The sequence below is a fragment of the Pelophylax lessonae genome (assembly GCF_965119305.1).
Source record: "Pelophylax lessonae genome assembly, chromosome: 2".
Taxonomy (NCBI): domain Eukaryota; kingdom Metazoa; phylum Chordata; class Amphibia; order Anura; family Ranidae; genus Pelophylax; species Pelophylax lessonae.
Window position 1 is genome coordinate 166133296 of NC_138769.1, and position 21833 is coordinate 166155128.

The 21833-nt window shown below is 42.9% G+C and overlaps 1 protein-coding gene across 1 annotated transcript in view; it reads right to left on the minus strand.

Moving 5' to 3' along the window:
- The window catches only part of EIF2S3 (eukaryotic translation initiation factor 2 subunit gamma), a 46963-nt gene extending 25611 nt beyond the window's left edge, over nt 1-21352 (minus strand). Inside the window, exons 1-3 of the mRNA XM_082245924.1 lie at nt 21249-21352; nt 13686-13749; nt 1179-1306 (exon numbers count right to left, since the gene is read on the minus strand). Coding sequence (XP_082102050.1) covers nt 1179-1306; nt 13686-13749; nt 21249-21317 — 261 coding nt within the window. The 5' untranslated portion in view covers nt 21318-21352. The remainder of the gene's footprint in view (nt 1-1178; nt 1307-13685; nt 13750-21248) is intronic.
- Between the last annotated feature and the right edge of the window lie 481 nt (nt 21353-21833).

Here is a 21833-nt window from a genome sequence, read left to right on the forward strand (position 1 = left end):
GTCCGCCGCAATGTCGCAGTCCCGCAAAAAAAAAAAAAAAATCGCAGATCGCCGCCATTATGCGTTAAAAAAAAAAAACACCAAAAATGACAGAAATCTTTCCCTTTGTTAGTAAACGCAATAACTTTTGCGCAAACCAATCAAAATATGCTTATTGCGATTTTTTTTACCAAACATATGTAGCATAAAACAAATTGGCCAAAAATTTTTTAAAAAATTGTTTTTTACATCTTTTTTGGGGGGAATTTCATATAAAAAAATGTTAAAAATATTGTTATTTTTTCAAAATAAACGCTTTTTTTTTGTTTATAGCGCAAAAAGTAAAAAAATCGCACAGGTGATCAAATACCACCAAAAGAAAGCTCTGTTTGTGGGAAAAAAAGGACGTAAATTTCGTTTGGGTACGGCGTCGCACGACCGCGCAATTGTCAGTTGAAGTCGCACAGCGCCGAATCGCAAAAAGTGGCCTGGACGGAAGACAGCAAAATCCTCCGGTGGTAAAGTGGTTAAAGCAACGATATGCACACAGAAGCAGTTTTCCTTATGTTACAATAATCAAAACTCTAATATTGTGAAACTGCAGTCTAATAGGGATAATTACATCAAGCTGATTGTCCTGAAAATGGTCAAATTATTCAGATCTGTGTGTTTAGGTGTGAACCTCCTAAGGACACTAAAAACAGTTAAATGAGAACTCCATATATACTATCAAGGGTGTTAACTGTATGTCCTGCACTTTTTATTTTAAGTTAAACAAAAATCATTATTGTGAGCCACTTGAAATACAACAGAGGTTTCAAGTAGGTCAAACATTGGTCATAAGAAGCGCTTATAGGAGCACCTAAAGGGGACCTCAAAGGAAAGTTGTAAGGGAGCCGAAACTGCTGCCTTGTTTTTGAATGTCCTAGTAACTACCAGGCAGTCATCTTCATCCTTGACAGCCATTGGAGGGTCAGGACCCCCACACACACACACACAAATTGTTTTAGTCAGACCCTCACCAAGCAGTAAAAAGGAGAAGAAGGATGATAGTCTTGGAGCATGCACGTTCAAAAGCTAATAAGCAATACACTTCCCATATTGCTAATCTGACAAGTTAAAAATATTTGACCATGGCCCTGGAGGCTTCTGACCTTACTGGGAAGACAGTCTTACCATATTTTCAAAATGAAAATTACCTTAGCATTGGCATAACCAAGTTTGATGGTGATATTCCTTTCCAGCTCATTCTTAAACCGGACAGTGTGTACACCAGAGATGGCTTTAACTACTGTTGATTTACCATGGGCTACGTGACCAATGGTGCCTGCAAAAGATGGAAAAGATCAGTACATCCCTAAAAAGGCAAAAAAGCCAACATACCAATATGATACATACAATATAATTAAACTCTTCTCCGGACTCTGCTCCCCTCCCTTATTTTTCCTAACCTATCCCCCTCCCATCAGGTATTACTTCTCACCATCTTGGTAATTTTCTCTTCAGTGTGCCCTGGAGACATGGCAATAACTTAAAGTGGAAGTTCAGCCTAAAATTAACATCCCTAAATCATGGGTGTCTGCAAGGGGGGGGGGGGGGGGGGGGGAGGAGAATGGAATCCTAACTTCCCCTTTAAAGTGGTTGAGCCACTTTATACCATCCTGTCTGGTCTTTATACCATCCTGTATGGCCCGTGTCGGTTTTAAAAAAATTGAATTTTTGTAAAATCTTACCTGTAAAATTCCTTTCTCTGAGTCCTCCGACAGTCGCCGCCTCTTCATATTCGTCACATATGGGGTATTAGACTTTGCTCCGAAGGAGTAGCTAGGCAACAGAATATGTTAATAAAGCTTTTAACATATCCCACCCTCAAGGGGTGGTCCCCTCAGTCAATACCCTCCTACTTCCTGCAACCATATCTCAGTTTTAGTGGAATAGCAGTAGAGTATACAATCAAACCCCAAAAGAGGGGCGGGGGCGGCGACTGTCGGAGGACTCAGAGAAAGGAATTTTACAGGTAAGATTTTACAAAAATTCCGTTTTCTCTTACGTCCTCCGACAGTCGCCGCCTCTTCATATTCGTCACATATGGGGACGTCCCAAAGCAGTGCAAACATGAGGGGTGGGAAACGCATCCGCGCCGAAAGGCAACGCAGTCTCCGCATCAAAGAAAGGAACCTTACCAAAGGAAGGAAACCAGCTGGGCAACAGCAAAAAACAAGTGCTCAACAGGAGCAACAACCCAGGAAAAGACAAAAAACCAGGGGATACAAAACTTAAGAACCTTGCGGCCAAAGGAAGCATCCGCCGATGCCTGAACATCTACTTTGTAGAATTTTGTGAAAGTGTGCACGGTCGACCAAGTCGCCGCCTTACACACCTGGGCTACAGAAGCCCCATGACGACAGGCCCAAGACGTACTCAGAGATCTAGTAGAGTGCGCCTTCACAGGCACAGGGGGAACCTTCCCCTGCAAAGCATAGGCCTGTTCAATGGTCTGCCTGATCCATTTGGCGATGGTAGAGGCCGAAGCCGCCATGCCCTTCCGAGGACCCTCTGGAAGAACAAACAAGGAGTCCGTCTTTCGAAAAGACTCAGTCGATTTAAGGTAAACCCTTATCGCCCGAACAACATCCAGAGAATGCAATCTCACCTCCCTTGGATGTTTAGGCTTCGCGCACAACGAAGGCAAGACAATATCCTCATTAAGATGGAATTCCGAAACTCGTTTCGGAAGGAACAAAGGATTAGGTCGCAAGACCACCTTATCCAAATGAATAACCAGGTACGGAGACTTGCAGGACAAAGCCGCCAGCTCCGACACTCTGCGAGCCGAAGTGATCGCCACCAAAAAGGCGACCTTTTTGGACAACATAGACAACGAGATCTCCCTGATCTGTTCAAAAGGAGCACGTTGTAACACAGATAGAACGAGATTCAAGTCCCAAGGGGGCAGAGGATCCCGCCTAGGGGGGACCAGATGCCGCACACCCTGAACAAAGGTGCCAACCAAGGAATTGGAAGCCACGGGACGTTGAAACAGAACGGCCAGTGCAGACACCTGACCCTTTATCGTAGCCAGCGCCAAACGCTGATCAACACCCGTTTGAAGGAAAGACAGCACACGGGAAACCGAGTACGTGCGGGGTGAGAACCCCCTGGACTCACACCAGGCAAAATAGGCCTTCCAAGTACGGTAATAAACCTTCCCTGAGGAAGACTTCCTCGCATTGATCAAAGTATGAACGACCTCTGGAGAGAGACCCCTCTCCTTCAGGACCTCGGTCACATGGCGTGGGGGACCCGCACAGGCGAACAAACCGCTGCACATGAGGCAGGGAGAGTCGCATGAAGCAAGAAGAAAATGACCGCACTCCGATGTAAATCAAAAATTGGAGTAAAATTTATTCCACATCAAAACAAAATGGGCAAACTGGAACAACACACTGTGGATGCAGGACACAAAGGCAGACGCGTTTCACGACTTAAAGATGTCGCTTACTCATTGCCAACTCCATTCTGTGTGTGCAGCTACCACAAATAAACCCATACAAACAGCTGTAAACGTTCAAGTTCATTAACTGAATTGATTATCTGAATAGATGTCGGCTGCAAGTCTGTGGATTTAAAGTGCACAAACAGAATGGCCCCAAACCAAAACACATACAAATTCAAATGCATGATAATAATGATATGTGTATAAAAATACAACAATAACAAAGTATTCAAAATATTCATTTAAAACAAAAAATGTGCATTTGTGTTGAACAAACTCAATGTTATTTAAATACATAGATATAATCGTGCTAAAATAAATAAACTCATATACAATATATGTATATGTATATTTATTTAAATAAATTATGAAATAAAAATGTGAGTGTGTGTCAACCGATCAATACTCGATCAAAACTCGATCAAAAAGGTTTTCTAACCGATACGAATAAATAAATCCCCAATATGGTGATGTAAAAACACAATAAATGTGCCCAATATGAAAAGTGTATATGAAAAGTATATAGTGCTGGACAAATTTCATATATAAAAACACTATTTGAAGTGAAAAATTATTGAAAAAGTGTATATATATATATATATATGTATAATATAGACATATACACATATGTATTTCTATACATGTGATGTTACATAATTCAAGTAAAAATAAATATGAAAATCAAGATTTAAAATATGTGAATATGTAAAAATTGTATAGAAAAATCATAGAATGTGTACAAGAAATAATTTGACAAAATAAATGTGTGTATATAATAAAAATATCTATTTTGAAATGTCTATTTTAACCGATTAGATGTAAAATATACATACACATATATATGTCATATTCCAGTATTTCACAATTATAAAGACAACATAGAATGTCCTGCGTATCAACACATGGTATACTCTTTCAATTCATTCCATAAACCATGTTTAAAACCATAATAAAGAAAAATTATATATAGAACTCACAGTATTTCAAATGTTGTAGGAGCTAATTAGCAACCCAACAACATATGATTCTGTGAAAAGGGAAAGGGGATAGAAACAAGGGAAGATTGGCCCATTGGAATAGATAGCTAGCTGCCATCCAACCCATTTAACCCATACTTGGAAGGCCAAAAAAATCCCAAATGTTCGAAATCGGTTTGTGTATGGGAAATGGTAGAGAAAAGTATCCAATTTAATTCAATTCTGACAAAAAGCACAGATTCTGAATAGAACCATAAAACATATCGATACATATAGATAATTTCTACACGCAACTAATCAGATTGTAAATTATGGATGAAAAAAGTCATAACATTGCCATAAGCTCAATTACTGAGAATTATGTATTGAACAAGCTACCATTTCCCATTCCACAAGGGGAAAGAACGGAAAAGATTATGAAAATCTTCTCGGATGAACCCATATTGGAGTAGAAACAAACTAGCTGGCTAATTATATTATATTAGGGATTTGTATATATTCAATTATGTGTTAAATTATTACTCTGAACAGCATACCTATACAATATAATGTAAGCCTATCGTATATATCTACACAGCACCTTTTCTTATGTAAATGGCTCTTTTGAAGCTATATATTTTCAAGATGGATATAAAGAATATAAAGAGTGTAAAATACATAAAATATATATAGAAGACATGGGACATGGCCACTTAATTTGTATGTATAAACACATAGATGCACATATGTATGTACACCATATGTCTAAACATAATACTTTTTAGGAATTTCTATAGTGGTTATTAGCTTTAAATATCACCTACCACAATCATATGTAATATGGATATTTATTTTAACATATATGATATATAGTTGGAACGCATATAGCTTTCAATATTATGTGTAAAAATGTGTCACATCCAACTCGAAATTCAAGCCTTCGGGTATTCGTGTACGAAGCATAAATATCCAGAAAACCTCCCTTTTACAGAGGATCTGGAATAAATCTCCTCCTCTCTTGGGTTTCAAAACTTTTTCTATGATTTGAATCATTACTAGTGAAGTGTCACCTCCATGAAGGTCATTAAAGTGGCGGGCCACATTTGTTGATTTTACACATCGGATGTCACTTAAGTGCTCCCTGAACCTGTCTTTCAGTTTCCTAGTAGTTCTACCTACATATTGTTTCAAACAGCCTTTGCAGGTGATCAAATATATAATGTATTCTGTGTTACAGTTAAAGAATTTATTAAGTTTAAACTTCCTCCCACTACTTGAAGACTGAAAATTCGGGCTTTTCAGAATGTGGGAACAGGTCACACAATCCTGAATTCCACACTTGAAATTGCCCTTACAGTGTAACCATGTCGATGATGAGGAGGTGGTTTTTTTAGAGAAGAGGCTGGGAGACAATGTATTTCCCAGTGTAAGCGCTCTCTTCGCTACAATATTAACACCCTTATTTAAAATATTGTCACATATTTGATCCACATGTAAAATTGGCAGATGTTTTTTAATAATGTGTTTTATCTCATTAAACTCCAAACTATAGGGAAGCGCTAGAGTAACAGAAAATGTATTATTATTTTTATTTTTATTTCTGATGTTTTTCTTTTTATTTTTTGTTGGCACCCTTAAGCTATTAGGATTAGACTGATCATCTACCGCTGTTTGATCGGTTGCAGATAATAAATCAGTACGGTTCTTCTGGAGGGCCAGATGGTATGCTCTGTCCAGCATCCATCTGGGATATCCCCTCTGGAGAAACCGTTGGTACAAATGGACCGATTCTTTCTTAAAGGTATCCATGTCGCTACAAATTCTTCTAAGTCTAAAGAACTGTCCTACCGGTATACCCTTAATTGTGTGGAGAGGATGTCCCGACTTGGCGTGCAATAGGCTGTTACCCGCCTGGGGTTTTCTGTATAAGGTGGAAGTAACCTTATTGTCTTCATGTTGTAGGGTCACATCAAGAAACTCTATTTTGTCTGGGTTAGAAAAACCCGTGAAAGTAAGATTTAAATTATTATCGTTCAAAAAGCACAAAAATGTATCGAGGTCAATGGATCTATGGCATATAAATAGTAGATCGTCAATATAGCGAAAGTATAAATATGTCAGTTCCCTGTATGGATTATTACCTCCAAAGATGCGGGACCTCTCCCACCAACCCATATAGAGATTGGCTAGGGAGGGTGAGAACTTGGCTCCCATCGCCGCCCCGCATCTTTGGAGGTAAAAGACATCATCAAAGGCAAAATAATTATGTGTAAGTAAATACTCGAGAACTTCCACAACAAAATTCTGTAAAACAATAGACATCTCTGTAAAGGTTTCTAAACTATATCTCACCGCTTCCAAGGCTAAAGCATGTGGGATAGACGAGTACAAGCTGGACACATCGCATGTGATCCAGCTGTAGTCGTCCAACCACACAAAGGAATCCATAATAGTTAGCAAATGATTGGTGTCCTTTAAATAGCTAGGAAGTATTTGCACTATGTGTTGGAGTTGTCCATCCAACCATTCTCCCAATCGCTCGTTCAAAGATCCAATGCCTGCTACTATTGGTCGACCTTGTACTGGGTCCAATCCCTTGTGGATCTTTGGTAAATGATGGAATATCGGTGTCACTGGAAACTCCGGGATCATGTTATCAGACTCTCTGATGGAAAAAGCTCCTATGCTGGCCCCCTTTTTTACCAATTTGTTTAGGACAATTTTATATTTACTGGTAGGGTCACTCTTGAGGGTTTGGTAGGTTTTAGAATCCGATAATTGTCTCAAGGCTTCCGCTTTATATTGTGCTTTATCTAAAACCACAACGGCTCCTCCCTTATCTGCATTTTTTATGATGATTGAAGCATCTTTCTGCAGAAGTTTTAGAGACTTCCTTTCTTCTGTGGTCAAATTGCATTCAAGACGCACACAATGGGGGTTAAGAAACCGCACAGCGTCCAGTGAGGTAGCCACCTCACCAATCATCCCTGCACCGAACAGGGATGGGTCGTTCACTGTGCCAGGAGCGTTACCTGGCTGAACGCTCGATGGCAGACTGGGAAGCCACTGACCCACGACCTGCGACCAGGGGGATCAGCCCGAGACCCAGTCCGCATGATCCTCTTCATCCGAAGAACTAACTAACGCTGACAAAATAACAGCTAAGTAAAGGTAGAGAGAAAACTCAAACAAAATTTCAAAAAGAAGAAAGAGTCTGGGACAGAAAGTCCCAGCACAGAGAGAGCCAGCCACTCCTGACAAGCTAGACATTAAAACTGAGATATGGTTGCAGGAAGTAGGAGGGTATTGACTGAGGGGACCACCCCTTGAGGGTGGGATATGTTAAAAGCTTTATTGTTAACATATTCTGTTGCCTAGCTACTCCTTCGGAGCAAAGTCTAATACCCCATATGTGACGAATATGAAGAGGCGGCGACTGTCGGAGGACGTAAGAGAAAAATTAGCTGTTCTTTACCAGTTTTCAGAGCGCTAATTGCTGCTCACGTGACCCACCGGCTCTCTCCTCTCCCAGTCTGACAGCTGCCTGTAGGGGGTGGGGCCAATGATTCCCCACTGACGTCAGTCGGAAGGAAGAGGGGAGGCCGAGAGGTGGAGAGAGGCGGTGGGTCACGTGAGTTGCAATAGGCGCCCTGAAAACTTGTAAAGAATGACTTATTTTTTATAAAACACATACACAGGCACACAGAATTATTAAACAGACTGTAGACAGGATATGAAAATGTAAACTAAACTAAAGCAGCAGGAGGGGAGGGGCGGGCACTCACACAGGAGCAGACAGACAGGCAGAAAGGGAGGGAGAGGGGAAGAGAGGATAGGAGGAGGACAGGAGGGCTGAGGATGACAGAGGCACAGACTGACCACAGTGTCAGGGTTCAGCAGCCATGGTAAACCGCGGTCAGTTTACAGAGGGGAGGACATATCCAGGCAGGATCAGCCAGGTATTTTAGGTGATAGAAGGGGCCACATTACACAGCACAAGCACTGTACTGTATAACATGCTTTAAGGGAACAGGATCAATATTTTTTTTAGGTTAACAAACAGAAATAGATTCTGCTGTTTCCCCTTTAAAAATAAATATTCGCGAGTCACCTTCATGACAATGTCGAAAAAGGGCAGAGCATGGAAGACCTTAAAATTAATTTTGCTTTACAGGGTTGTATAGGTTAGTCTTAGATTGTTTATTTTAGTAAATGTAGACTGCTTATTAGCTTCTCTCATCAGCAGTATAGATCAGTCTTGTGACTGCTATCAGTGTCTGGCCAAGCACTGGTAAAAGCTTGTAGGGAAGGGGGGGGGGGGTCATTCTCCTCCCGCTTTTCTATGAGGCTGCATGACCCGACCCTCTGTCTAGAGAGTACCAATTGGCCCTGTGCTAATCACATGCACCCTCCCCCCCCCCCAAAAAAAAACAAAACACCTCTAGAGAAACACACCAAACTGAGCATGTGCAGAGTGCCCCCAAGGCTCTGTACTATCAGGAGATGGATTGGGAAAAGTAGAAGGGAGGATCAGAGAAGACAGGATTAAACTGCTTTTTTTCTTTTTACACAATATGGAGGATTACCCCTTAGGTTCCACAGTGAGTATAACAAGCATGCTTTACTGCACATACAGACTGATTTTACTGTTGTGGGTTTAGTAACACTTTAAATATTGTCCGTTCTGTTGCAAAACCATTTCACTTTGGATAAGGATAGACAAACTATTCTTACTTCTGTTTCTTTTAATACTTCATAACTGCCTAAAGTTGCAGCAGAGAAACTGTTAGGGCTCGTTTGTCAAAGGCAAGCGCTGTCAGTAGTGTAGACTGCTAGGAGGCTATATGCTGCCTCCTGACTGCTGGTTTTATCCCCATGAGGCCAAACCACTGTGCCGCAATTAAGTGCGTAGCACAATGTTGCGGCATGGCTCCATTCACTTAAATTAATCACATTTACCAGTGCCACTGACTGCCGAATGGGACGGTGGTATATTGTTGGCCGCGGCAATGTGTACAACCCCTCTCCAGCTGCTGTGTTGGTTATTATTTTCCCACCCCCCAAAAGGAAAGTGTTAACTAGGCCTTAACAAAACTAAATATCCGTTAGCCCTGGAATCGCGCTACTTCAGCACTATTTCAAAGCCGCTGGCCAGTGCCATTTCATGCACAGATGTCAATCAAAGTTGCGCATGAAATTTGCCAAAAATAGTGCAGGAACATTTTCAAAGCCCATGAAAGTTGGATTTGCACAGATTTGAATAGTTCCATAGACAATAATAGGGTGCAACTTGGAACTGTCAAATTGCATTAAAATTTGCACTGGCGGGAACATGGGCTTAGCGTTTTTAGTCGTTTAAAAACATCATGGATAGTATAGAGAATATTTGGAATACCAGGTAATAAAAGCACCCTTAGGCCTCCTTCACACGGGCATACATAGGATTCCAGTGTCAAGAATCAGCACATTTTTGCAGCTGAAACAGATGCATGTGAACTACGGCAGCCGGTAAGCATGCATGAAGCAATGAGAGGTTTAGAGGAACCATCGCCATTTGCATATATCTACACAAAAGGTTAGGGATGAATGCATGCATGTTCAAGCCTGGATGTATCTTACTGTATCCAGGATCATTTGTCTCTTAACTGCTATGTATGTATGCACGTGTGTGTGTGTATATATATAACACATATACACACACACAAAAAAGTATGTGAAGCCTCTGGAATGATATGTATTTCTGCACAAATTGGTCATATTATGTGATCTGATCATCATCTAAGTCACAACAATACACAATCACAGTCTGCTTAAATTAGTAACACACAAAGAATGAAATGTTGCCATGTTTTTATTGAACACACCATGTAAACATTCACAGTGCAGGTGGAAAAAGTATGTGAACCCTTGGATTTAATAACTGGTTGAACCTCCTTTGGCAGCAGTAACTTCAACCAAACGTTTCCTGTAGTTGGAGATCAGGACGTGCACAACGGTCAGGAGTAATTCTTGACCATTTCTCTTTACAGAATTGTTTCAGTTCAGCAATATTCTTGGGATGTCTGGTGTGAATCGCTTTCTTGAGGTCATGCCACAGCATCTCAATTGGGTTGAGGTCAGGACTCTGACTGGGCCACATCAGAAGGCGTATTTTCTTCTGTTTAAGCCATTCTGTTGTTGATTTACTTCTATGCTTTGGGTCATTGTCCTGTTGCAACACCCATCTTCTGTTGAGCTTCAGCTGGTAGACAGGTGGCCTTAAGTTCTCCTGCAAAATGTCTTGATAAACTTGGGAATTTATTTTTCCTTCGATAATAGCAATCCGTCCAGGCCCTGACGCAGCAAAGCAGCCCCAAACCATGATGTCCCCACCATACTTCACAGTTGGGATGAGGTTTTGATGTTGGTGTGCTGTGCCTCTTTTTCGCCAAACATAGTGTGTGTTTCTTCCAAACAACTCAACTTTGGTTTCATCTGTCCACAGAATATTTTGCCAGTACTGCTGTGGAACATCCAGGTGCTCTTTTGCAAACTGTAAAACGTGCAGCAATGTTTTGTTTGGACAGCAGTGGCTTCCTCTGTGGTATCCTCCCATGAAATCCATTCTTTTTTTAGTGTTTTACGTATTGTAGATTCGCTAACAGGGATGTTAGCATTTGCCAGTGACTTTTGTAAGTCTTTAGCGGACACTCTAGGATTCTTCTTCACCTCATTGAGCAGTCTGCGCTGTGCTCTTGCAGTCATTTTTACAGGATGGCCACTCCTAGGGAAAGTAGCAGCAGTGCTGAACTTTCTCCATTTATAGACAATTTGTCTTACCGTGGACTGATGAACAGCAAGGCTTTTGGAAATACTTTTATAACCCTTTCCAGCTTTATGCAAGTCAACAATTAATCGTAGGTCTTCTGAGAGCTCTTTTGTGTGAGGAATCATTCACATCAGGCAATGCTTCTTGTAAAAGGCAAACCCAGAACTGGTGTGTGTTTTTTATAGGGCAGGGCAGCTGTAGCCAAAACCTCCAATTTCATCTCATTGACTGGACTGCAGTTGGCTGGCATCTCAGTCCAATTAGCTCTTTTAGATGTCATTAGTCTAGGGGTTCACATACTTTTTCCACCTGCACTATGAATGTTTACATGGTGTGTTCAATAAAAACATGGCAATATTTCATTCTGTGTGTGTTATTAGTTTAAGCAGACTGATTGTCTATTGTTGTGACTTAGATGATGATCAGATCATTTTATGACCAATTTGTGCAGAAATCCATATCATTCCAAAGGGTTCACATACTTTTTCTTGCAGCTGTATATATATATAGGCTTAGTGACCGCCGCTGTTCGCATACACCTGTCATTCCAACCACAAGAATTTTCAGATTCTTGCCGCTGGGATATGGTGCATGCAACTAAATGTTCATGTGAAGAAGGCCTTAAAAGTGACACTAAACTCTGGTTTAAACAAAAATTCTATTCAAGTATATTCTTTACTCAGAAAAATACCTTCTATTGCTCTCAGCCTTCTCCAAACTTTCCAATTCCTTTTTTGTTTACTGCCGTGATCAGACTACCCGTTAGATGGTAACTATATTCACCATCTCCCACTGTATGTAGGAACGTAGCCCCATCCTCCTGCCCGCTCCTGACATGGACCAGGGACTACAGGATGTGTAGTGTGCAAAGGGCATTGCACATGACAACAAGTAACCTGCAATGTTCATTCCAAATAAACTGAAGTGGGAGGGGAAACTTTGGGAGCTCATGCAGGATGTTACAAGGAGGCAGAAAAACAGTAAAACAATTTCATGAAAAATAAATAGATTACATGACCATTACATACTGGATGTGTATAGATTATTTTTGGAGAAAAAAAGCTAGGTTCACATGTCTGATGCGAATTTCCCCTCAGTTCTCACTGCGAAATTCCTAAGTAGCTGTTCAGTGGTTCACATGCGATTTAGATGCGGTTCAGATGCAAATTTTTGGAGCCGGTGGCCACCAGCATCTTTAACATTAGCTGGTTAAGGCGTCCTTAACAATGGATAACTCATCAGCTGCCAGCTTTTCCCTGCTGCCAGCGGAATGTGAAAAAAACAAAACCAGCTCCCCCCCACCCCACACACACAAATTGCAACAAAACAATTGTGAAAAAAAGGCGTGGGGATCCGCCCAATCCATACTAGGCCCTTTCCGGTCTGGTGCAGATCTTAAGGGGAACCCCACGCAAAACAAATATATAAGGGTCCTCTTTAAAATCCAGACCCTTATTATCTGAGCATGCAGCCTGGCCATACCAGGCCACATGCCCTCAAAATATGGGGGTGTCATTAAATTTATATTGACACCCCCCCCCCCCCCCCACAGCATCTTGCCCCATGTTGACGGGAACAAGGAACTCTTTCCCACAACCCTGGTCGGCAGATCGTAGCCCATGTGAATATCAAACAATGCATTCTGGGTCGGTGATCGTTACAAGGAGCATTGCCACCTGGCGATGTCGCCAGGTGGCCCCACCCCTTAGCCATTTAAGAACTGTCAGGCAGTGGGAGCTTTTTTTTTTTTTATTCTTTTTTCAGGTTTTTGGAAGGAGGCGGGCATCGTGATTGATGATGGATCTACACCAGGGGACATGGTTTTTGATTTTTTTAATAAAGGAATTGTCAAAAACTGACTGTATTTATTACTGACACTTGGTGAATGAGCAGGGATGCAACTTAACCCATACTCAATCACATGGGGAAAGGGACCCGGGATCTGGGAGTTCCACCGTTCATTCACAATATTGACCAGTTTTGTTTAACATTTAGGGTTTTTTTTTTTTTTTTTTTGGATGGAATTTCTGTTCAAAACGGTTTAGATGTGTGATTTAGATGCCTTCCCATAGAAGGCAATGAGCCTGGAATTATCTGAACAGCACCGTAGTGCTCAGAAAACACACAGGACTCTTTAAATTCGCAGCAAATTCACCCTAGCGCTGCACCGCATATATGTGCGCCGGCTCCATAGAAAGCCCGTTTGATTCACTTGTCATGCTACTCAAGATGCGGTTCAAAGCGCATCCAATTAGCATATATGTCAATGGAGCCCAAGGATATAATTTAGTATCAGGGTATGGAATGGAAATTAAAATAGTTTAGGAGAACCCCAGGGCAACTGGGGAACAGTGGCTTTAATAGAAAAACACCAAAATAAATGAAGAAAACTATTTTTCAGCATGAGTTGTCCATAAACATATCTGGTACAAAAAGTATATATTACCTATGTTGATTGTTGCTTGTCTGCTGATGATTTCTGGTGAGAGGGGTGTCAACTTGGTAACATTCTGTGAAAAAGTAGGTGGCATTAATTACCATACTGCATGTTATATATAAAAAAAATAAAAATGAACATTTAATATACAATTACTGGGGATGCACTGATACCGTTTTTTTTATGGGCGAGTACCAAATACTTTGCGGTGGCATTTGTGTCCATACAAAATGAATAGGTACAAATTGCACTGCAAAGTGCTCACAGGGCTGGAGGAGAAGTTGCAGGACACCTTTGGGTATAAGGCAGAAGTGATGTCAGCTTGGGGGCGGATTGCCATAAATCTCCTCCATCCCTGTGAGCACCTCCAGCAGCCGTGGTTTGCTATCATTGGTGGGACGGGGACACTGCAGAGAGATATATATATATATATTTACTTTGTAAGTTGTTATAACATTAAGAAATGGTCTATTACTGCACTACATGGAGCTTCACTTTCTTTGCTGGATTCACACATATAGGAGCGGAGGGGGAAATTGCACACGATTCGAACAGGAATCACACTGCACTGCCGTTCAAATCACATGTGATTCTTTGCAGTGCGATTTGTACCCATTCATTTTGTATGGATGCAAATCGCACCGTAAAGTATCGGTACTGGCAGCATTTTCCCGGGTACTCATGAAAACACTTGGCATCGGTGCATCCCTATATATTACACATACATATACTTACTGTGTATGTGTGAAAAATATATACACACACATAATTACATTATACCCCTTTTGTGTTTAACATCCAAAACATGCATGTAATCAAAACATTCATTTTGCTAACAAATGTACACTGTTACTTCTCTATTGGGCTGCATACTAGCTGCATGCAATGACATCACTAATGCCCCATACACACGTGCAGATTATCTGCAGACTTACCAAAACCATATAATATGAGGTCAAACCTAAACACTTTCAATTTGTATGCAATCCGGCAGGCCCTTGCACTACATAGAAAAGGTAAGTCTGCAGACAAAAGTCTGCAGATAATCTGCATGTGTGTATGGGGCATAAGGCTCTGTTCACATGTAGGTGTTTTGGGGGGTTTTTCTGCTCTAGGATCAGCTCTCAAAACGCCCAACAAGACAAATCCTATTCATTTTAATGGCCCCTGTTCACATCTGAGCGTTTTGAGGCCGTGAGCAAAAACGCCAAAAAAAGTACATGAGCTTCTTTTTGGGCAGATTACAGGCGTTTTCCATTCAATCTAAAAACACCTCCGCTGACATCCGTATCCGATCATGTCCATGAAATCTGGATGGATACCCTATTTTTTTTAGAGCATTGAGCAATGACCTGCAGGTGATCAGCAAAGTTCTTGATTTTTTTTTTTCCCCCTTTAAAATTTTTTTTGGAGTATGAAGAGCTGGAGGATAGTTGACATAACTGTTACTAGGTGAGGACATTGGACATGCTGCATACACCTGCAAGATAAACTTAACTGAAGTACACCGGGTGTGTGCATTACCTCCCTAACCGCTGATGCTCCCCCTCACACTTAAAAGCTTCCTCTAACTTGTACCGTGCCGTTCCTTTAGAGCCCTGTGCCGTGAAGAGCTGCATGTGCGGGAGCAACGTCATTGCGGCTTCGGCTAATCATATGACCATAGAACACAAACTCAGGAGGAAGACGGAGTGAACATGTCAGCGGGGGCTTCTTTCTTCTATTTTATAATGAGCTATGCATACTAGTCCAGTATGCCTTCGTCTTTCAGGATTTTATTTTTTGGGGGAGGTTTACAACCTCTTTAAAAGGCAATTCCCAGCTCTCAGATGTGTGACAAGGTTTATCAATATTGTTCAGAGTAAAGCTAGAGAGATACAAAGTAACATTATTACCCACTTGCGAGGTTAAAACGGCAGCAGAGTGGCTCTCCTACGCCAGATCACGTACCTAGTATGTGACCCGGCATTTCCAGGTAGGGGGCAGGGATGTTCTGGATTTGTTTCCCTGCAAAGCAGGGAATACAATCCAGCACATTCCTAAGTAAAAGCACCACATAGTCAATACCCTTCAGGCCATCCATGGTGTACAAATTGTGTTGCTACCTGATTGGTCACAGTGATCACATGGTACAGACTGGGCCAATTACGGCTAATCACATCAAAAACAATCGATTTCATTAAGTAAAATGCTTGCATATAGCAATGAAATTCACCTCTGCTCACCCTATCGATCCCCTTTGAAAAAGTCAGGAAGTGAAGAAACGCCACACAACGTACCGGAGAATCGGTCGGGTAAGCGGAGGCGTCTCTCGGGTTCCAGCACATTAACGCAGAGGTGTCAGGACTGAATTGAGCACCCCAATCCCCGCTTATCTTTTTTTAATTGATTGATGTGCTTTACAAGTATGTGCAATATAGAGGATGTTGTTTGAATAAAAAGGTATTTTACATTATTGCATTAGTGGGGCTCTTCTGTTCTTTTCACATGTAATGAGTGGAAGGAAGGCTGCCTAGTAACCAAGGATCTATTGTTACCTTTATCCCGATTGCCGTGGTGGAATATCCTAGCACTGTTAGCCCGACCCATGTGAATGGAGGGCAATAAGTGGGGGGTGAGTTGCTTGGCTGACTTTGCTGAGGGGGAATGGAGCACAGAAGTGGTAGATCTTCTGGGTGTTTCACCATTCAGTAGGCACTGAAATCTCACCGGATCATCCGATTATCACTATTCTTTTGGATTAACAAGTGGTTGTGGACTTTTTCCTTACCCCTCTGTTGAGTTGTTCACAGTGGAATTGGACTCTATTAATACCACGATCTATTATTTAATATTTTTTTTTTGATTGTACATAATTACTTTTTGCTTATGCACTACAACTATTTATACACATATCGCTATAATTGTATACGTGCGTGGCTAGTGGTTTACTTTCACCCTTGTTCAAATAAACACTGATCACTTGCCAAGAGTAGTACAATGTTACTATGTTAACATTATATTGTACTGGTCAAAGGGTGTGAGAAAAAAAAATTATATATAATATACACACACACACCATAGTTTGTGGACTCTATAACTTTCCTACAGACTAAACACAGACTTCGGTTATTTTCACCAAAGAAATGTATCAGAATACATTTTGGCCTAAATTTATGAAGGCAGATTTGCAAAATTGTATAAAATGATCTGCTTTTTTTTTTGGTATATTTAGCAAAAGATAAAAATCCTGAAAGTGGTGATTAAATACCACCAAAAGTAAGTTCTATTTGTGTGAACAAAATTATAAAAATGTCTTACGGGTATCGTGTTGCATGACAGCACAAGTATCATTCAAAGTGTGACAGTGCTGAAAGCTGAAAATTGGCCTGGGCAGGAAGGGGGTAAAAGTGCCAATGTTTTACAAACATGACATTACACTTGGTTTATCCATAGTGACATTTTTACCCTGTGGCCACTGCCATGATATCTGCAGCATCACAGAAGGAAGAAGGTTTTACATTTCAGCCATAAAGAGGACCTTGTGTGGAGACTTTTGGATACGGTAAAGCAGATGTTGCTTATGACCTTCATCCAAAGCTGTGTTTAAAGCAGCAGTTATGAGAGTGATCAGTGAAAGCCAAACACTGTAACTAAAGTCCTTTACAATACATGCATTATCTCCCCATGATTTAACCTTTTGGGTAGATTTAGACATGCGTGCCACCTGACAGGCAGTGAGGAAGCAATGCAACGCCTCCTCACCGTCTGTTTTAACCCCATTTTTGCTGACAACTGCATGCAGTGCAACCACAGTCCCACCCCAAAAGTCAAGTCTAAACGAGGCCTTTAGGTACAGAAAAATATCTGTTGATCCTGGCAGAAAAGCATGCAGCTCCTAATTTCCTGTTTGTTGTGGGCAAACAATTCATATGTTCTTCCGGACTGGAATCATTGGAAGTTTTATCCGCCTCGTACAGTTGTCCTTTTGTAAAATACAGAACACCTTAAGGCCCCTTTCACACTAGTGCGACTTGTCCCGCGATTTTGAACCGCAAAAAAAAAAAAAAAAAAAAAAAAAAAAAAAAAAAAAAAAAAATCACATGACAAGTAGTTTTCTATTATTTTCAATGAGCCCCATTCATATCCGTGCGTTTTGAAGTTGCACCGACTTCAAAGTAGTTCCTGCACTACTTTGCCACGATTTGATTGCGTTTTGAGCCATAGCTTTCAAAATCACGTCAACATCGCGGCAAATTTGCGTCAAAATCGCGCCGCATAAGTGTGAAAGGGGCCTAACCCTTTCCTATTTTGTGGGGAGAAGTTCATTGTTACATAAAGTTGTTTTTTTTTTACCTTCATGCATTCTATGTATAAAAAAAATAAATAAAACTTCTATATGCAGCAGCCCTCCTCCCCAAATCTTACCTAAGCCCCATCGCGATCCAGCAATGTGTATGAGAGCATTGGCTCTCCAGGGACTTGCCCTCCTCACAGGCTGAGACAGCCATGGGCTCCTGTGCTTGTCAACCACAGCCAGTGAGCCAATGAGGATAGAGGGGAGTGGGGCCAAGTCGCAGTTGTGTGTGTTAATGGACACTTAAGAGCAGCGTCTCAGGAGCAAGCCTGCTTGGATGCCCCCCATTGCAAGCTGCTTGCTGTATGGGTACTCGGCAGGATGGAGGGGCAGGAGCAGCGGCGGGCCCTGAGAAACGGAGGCTCAGAGCTGTTCTGTGCAAAACAGCCACACACAGCAGGTAAATAGAAAAAAAATGCCTTTAATATCACAAATAGACTCTTCGAGGAGGAGGAGGTAACAGAATTGTCACACTGCTGGAGAAATGGTTTGGCAGGGGGAAACTGACTTATCCTTGATTTTAGGCCCAGTTCACTGAGCTAAGAATAATTGATCTCAATAGTAAGAGGCACTAGGAGCTAAAATGGAGTCACATGGCTTAAAACAACAAATGCGCCATCGCGGAAAGTCTGAGAATAAATGCAGAGACAGGATACAATAGAGAACCAGTGTATATGTATAGTATGTACACTTTTTTTTCCATAAACCCCCATATACATTGAGCTTTATTTGGTAGGCTTGCCCAACTGTCCCAATACACAGACAAGGCAGTTGGCCTGGACTCCATTGAGTTTAGCTCACACCACTTTACTGCATCTTGGTTTGTAGTGTTCCTATGAAATGGTAAAAGTTATTGCTCAGGTGGAAATGAGCGGATTCCAGCAGCTGAGCTGTAGTAATAGTGTGTGGTGTTTAGTCTGGCCTGGAGGGACATGCGGAAAGTTAGGAGCTGAATGATAAGTAGTCTGTCACATGTCTGAGGAATACAGCAATACAAATAGTAATGACAGAACACAGACGTGTGCCTCTGCTTGTATCATGCTATCAGCTGTGTACATATAACCCTAGTCCAGTCCAGCAAGGGGTCCCAGCTGTGCATAGAACCCCAGTCCAGCAAGGGGTCCCAGCTGTGCATAGAACCCCAGTCCAGCAAGGGGTCCCAGCTGTGCATAGAACCCTGATCCAGTCCTGCAGGCGGTCCCAGCTGTACATAAAACCCTGATCCAGTTCGACAAGCGCTCCCAGCTGTGCATAGAAGCCTAGACCGGCAAGCGCTCCCAGCTGTGCATAGAACCCTAGTCCAGTCCTACAGGCAGTCCCAGCTGTACATAGAACCCTGATCCAGACCTGCAGGCGGTCCCAGCTGTACATAGAACCCTAGTCCAGTCCTACAGGCAGTCCCAGCTGTACATAGAACCCTAGTCCAGTCCTACAGGCGGTCCCAGCTGTACATAGAACCCTAGTCCAGACCTGCAGGCAGTCCCAGCTGTACATAGAACCCTGATCCAGATCTGCAGGCAGTCCCAGCTGTACATAGAACCCTGATCCAGATCTGCAGGCAGTCCTAGCTGTACATAGAACCCTGATCCAGATCTGCAGGCAGTCCCAGCTGTACATAGAACCCTGATCCAGATCTGCAGGCAGTCCCAGCTGTACATATAACCCTGATCCAGATCTGCAGGCAGTCCCAGCTGTACATAGAACCCTGATCCAGATCTGCAGGCAGTACCAGCTGTACATAGAACCCTGATCCAGATCTGCAGGCAGTACCAGCTTTACATAGAACCCTGATCCAGATCTGCAGGCAGTACCAGCTGTACATAGAACCCTGATCCAGACCTGCAGGCGGTCCCAGCTGTACATAGAACCCTGATCCAGACCTGCAGGCGGTCCCAGCTGTACATAGAACCCTGATCCAGATCTGCAGGCAGTACCAGCTGTACATAGAACCCTGATCCAGTCCTGCAGGCAGTACCAGCTGTACATAGAACCCTGATCCAGATCTGCAGGCAGTCCCAGCTGTACATAGAACCCTGATCCAGATCTGCAGGCAGTACCAGCTGTACATAGAACCCTGATCCAGACCTGCAGGCAGTCCCAGCTGTACATATAACCCTGATCCAGATCTGCAGGCAGTCCCAGCTGTACATAGAACCCTGATCCAGATCTGCAGGCAGTCCCAGCTGTACATAGAACCCTGATCCAGATCTGCAGGCAGTCCCAGCTGTACATAGAACCCTGATCCAGATCTGCAGGCAGTACCAGCTGTACATAGAACCCTGATCCAGATCTGCAGGCAGTACCAGCTGTACATAGAACCCTGATCCAGATCTGCAGGCAGTACCAGCTGTACATAGAACCCTGATCCAGACCTGCAGGCGGTCCCAGCTGTACATAGAACCCTGATCCAGACCTGCAGGCGGTCCCAGCTGTACATAGAACCCTGATCCAGATCTGCAGGCAGTACCAGCTGTACATAGAACCCTGATCCAGTCCTGCAGGCAGTACCAGCTGTACATAGAACCCTGATCCAGATCTGCAGGCAGTCCCAGCTGTACATAGAACCCTGATCCAGATCTGCAGGCAGTCCCAGCTGTACATAGAACCCTAGTCCAGTCCTACAGGCTGTTCCAGCTGTACATATAACCCTAATCCAGATCTGCAGGCAGTCCCAGCTGTACATAGAACCCTGATCCAGATCTGCAGGCAGTCCCAGCTGTACATATAACCCTAATCCAGATCTGCAGGCAGTCCCAGCTGTACATAGAACCCTAATCCAGATCTGCAGGCAGTCCCAGCTGTACATAGAACCCTAGTCCAGTCCTACAAGTGGTCCCAGGTAAACACAAAACACCAAACCTACAAGTGGCCCCAGGCAGGACACATTACCCCAGTCCAGTCCTACAGGCAGTCCAAGAAACCCCAGTTTAGGCCTGCAGGCACTCCCAGCTGTACATAGAACCCCAGTCCAGTCCTATAACCAGACGTAATGAGATGACAGGATGTGGTCCCTCAGCGGATGTCTCCATGAGAAGCAGCAATGACACCATTGTAGCCGGGGAGGCGGTCTCCACCCATCCATAGGCCGGCACATGAGGCAGAAGATAAGCCTCGGCCAGCATAAACTCCAGCCATGAGTGATATGACCCCCTCCTTCACACACATGCTCAGCCACCATACAGCTCTCTGTCCCGTCCACAGAGCGGGCGGAAAGTAGCCGGGCAGAATATACTCACCAGACTCGCCAAATCCTGCCTGGATAAATGAGGCTGCCCCAGAGTCACTCCCGGCTCGTCGCCCGCCATCTTGGTGAAGAGGAAGTCGCTAGCAGACGGCAACCAGTCCCAGGATGCTCACTAAACCCACTTCCGGGACATGCTGCGTTCCATGCCTCGTCCCGATCCAAAAACACGCCCCGGGCCGCTCAGCGATGCCGATAATTGGCTCGCAGGCGATACACTTCTGGTAGGAGGCGTGGAAGAAGAGATATCACCCTTTCACCCCCACACAGAATCTAGTGAGATACAAGCCAATGATAGACTCCAGGGGTTGTTCATTCATTCTGAGCGGAGCGCGGTGAACCGGAAGTGTTCTTATCTGGGGTCATTAGAGCCCCCTCCTCTCTGCATGCACACACAGTACAGGAGCTGATGCAATACTGGCACAAGGCTATACATCACATTGTATAGAAGGCAGAAGATAGAGTAGGCAGGCGTATGTGACTTGCATTTATGGGGGGTCGTGATGGCAGGTCATCTAATCCAGCATGAATACATACAATGCAAACGTTTATCTGTGGGAATCAGGAATTAACAATGACA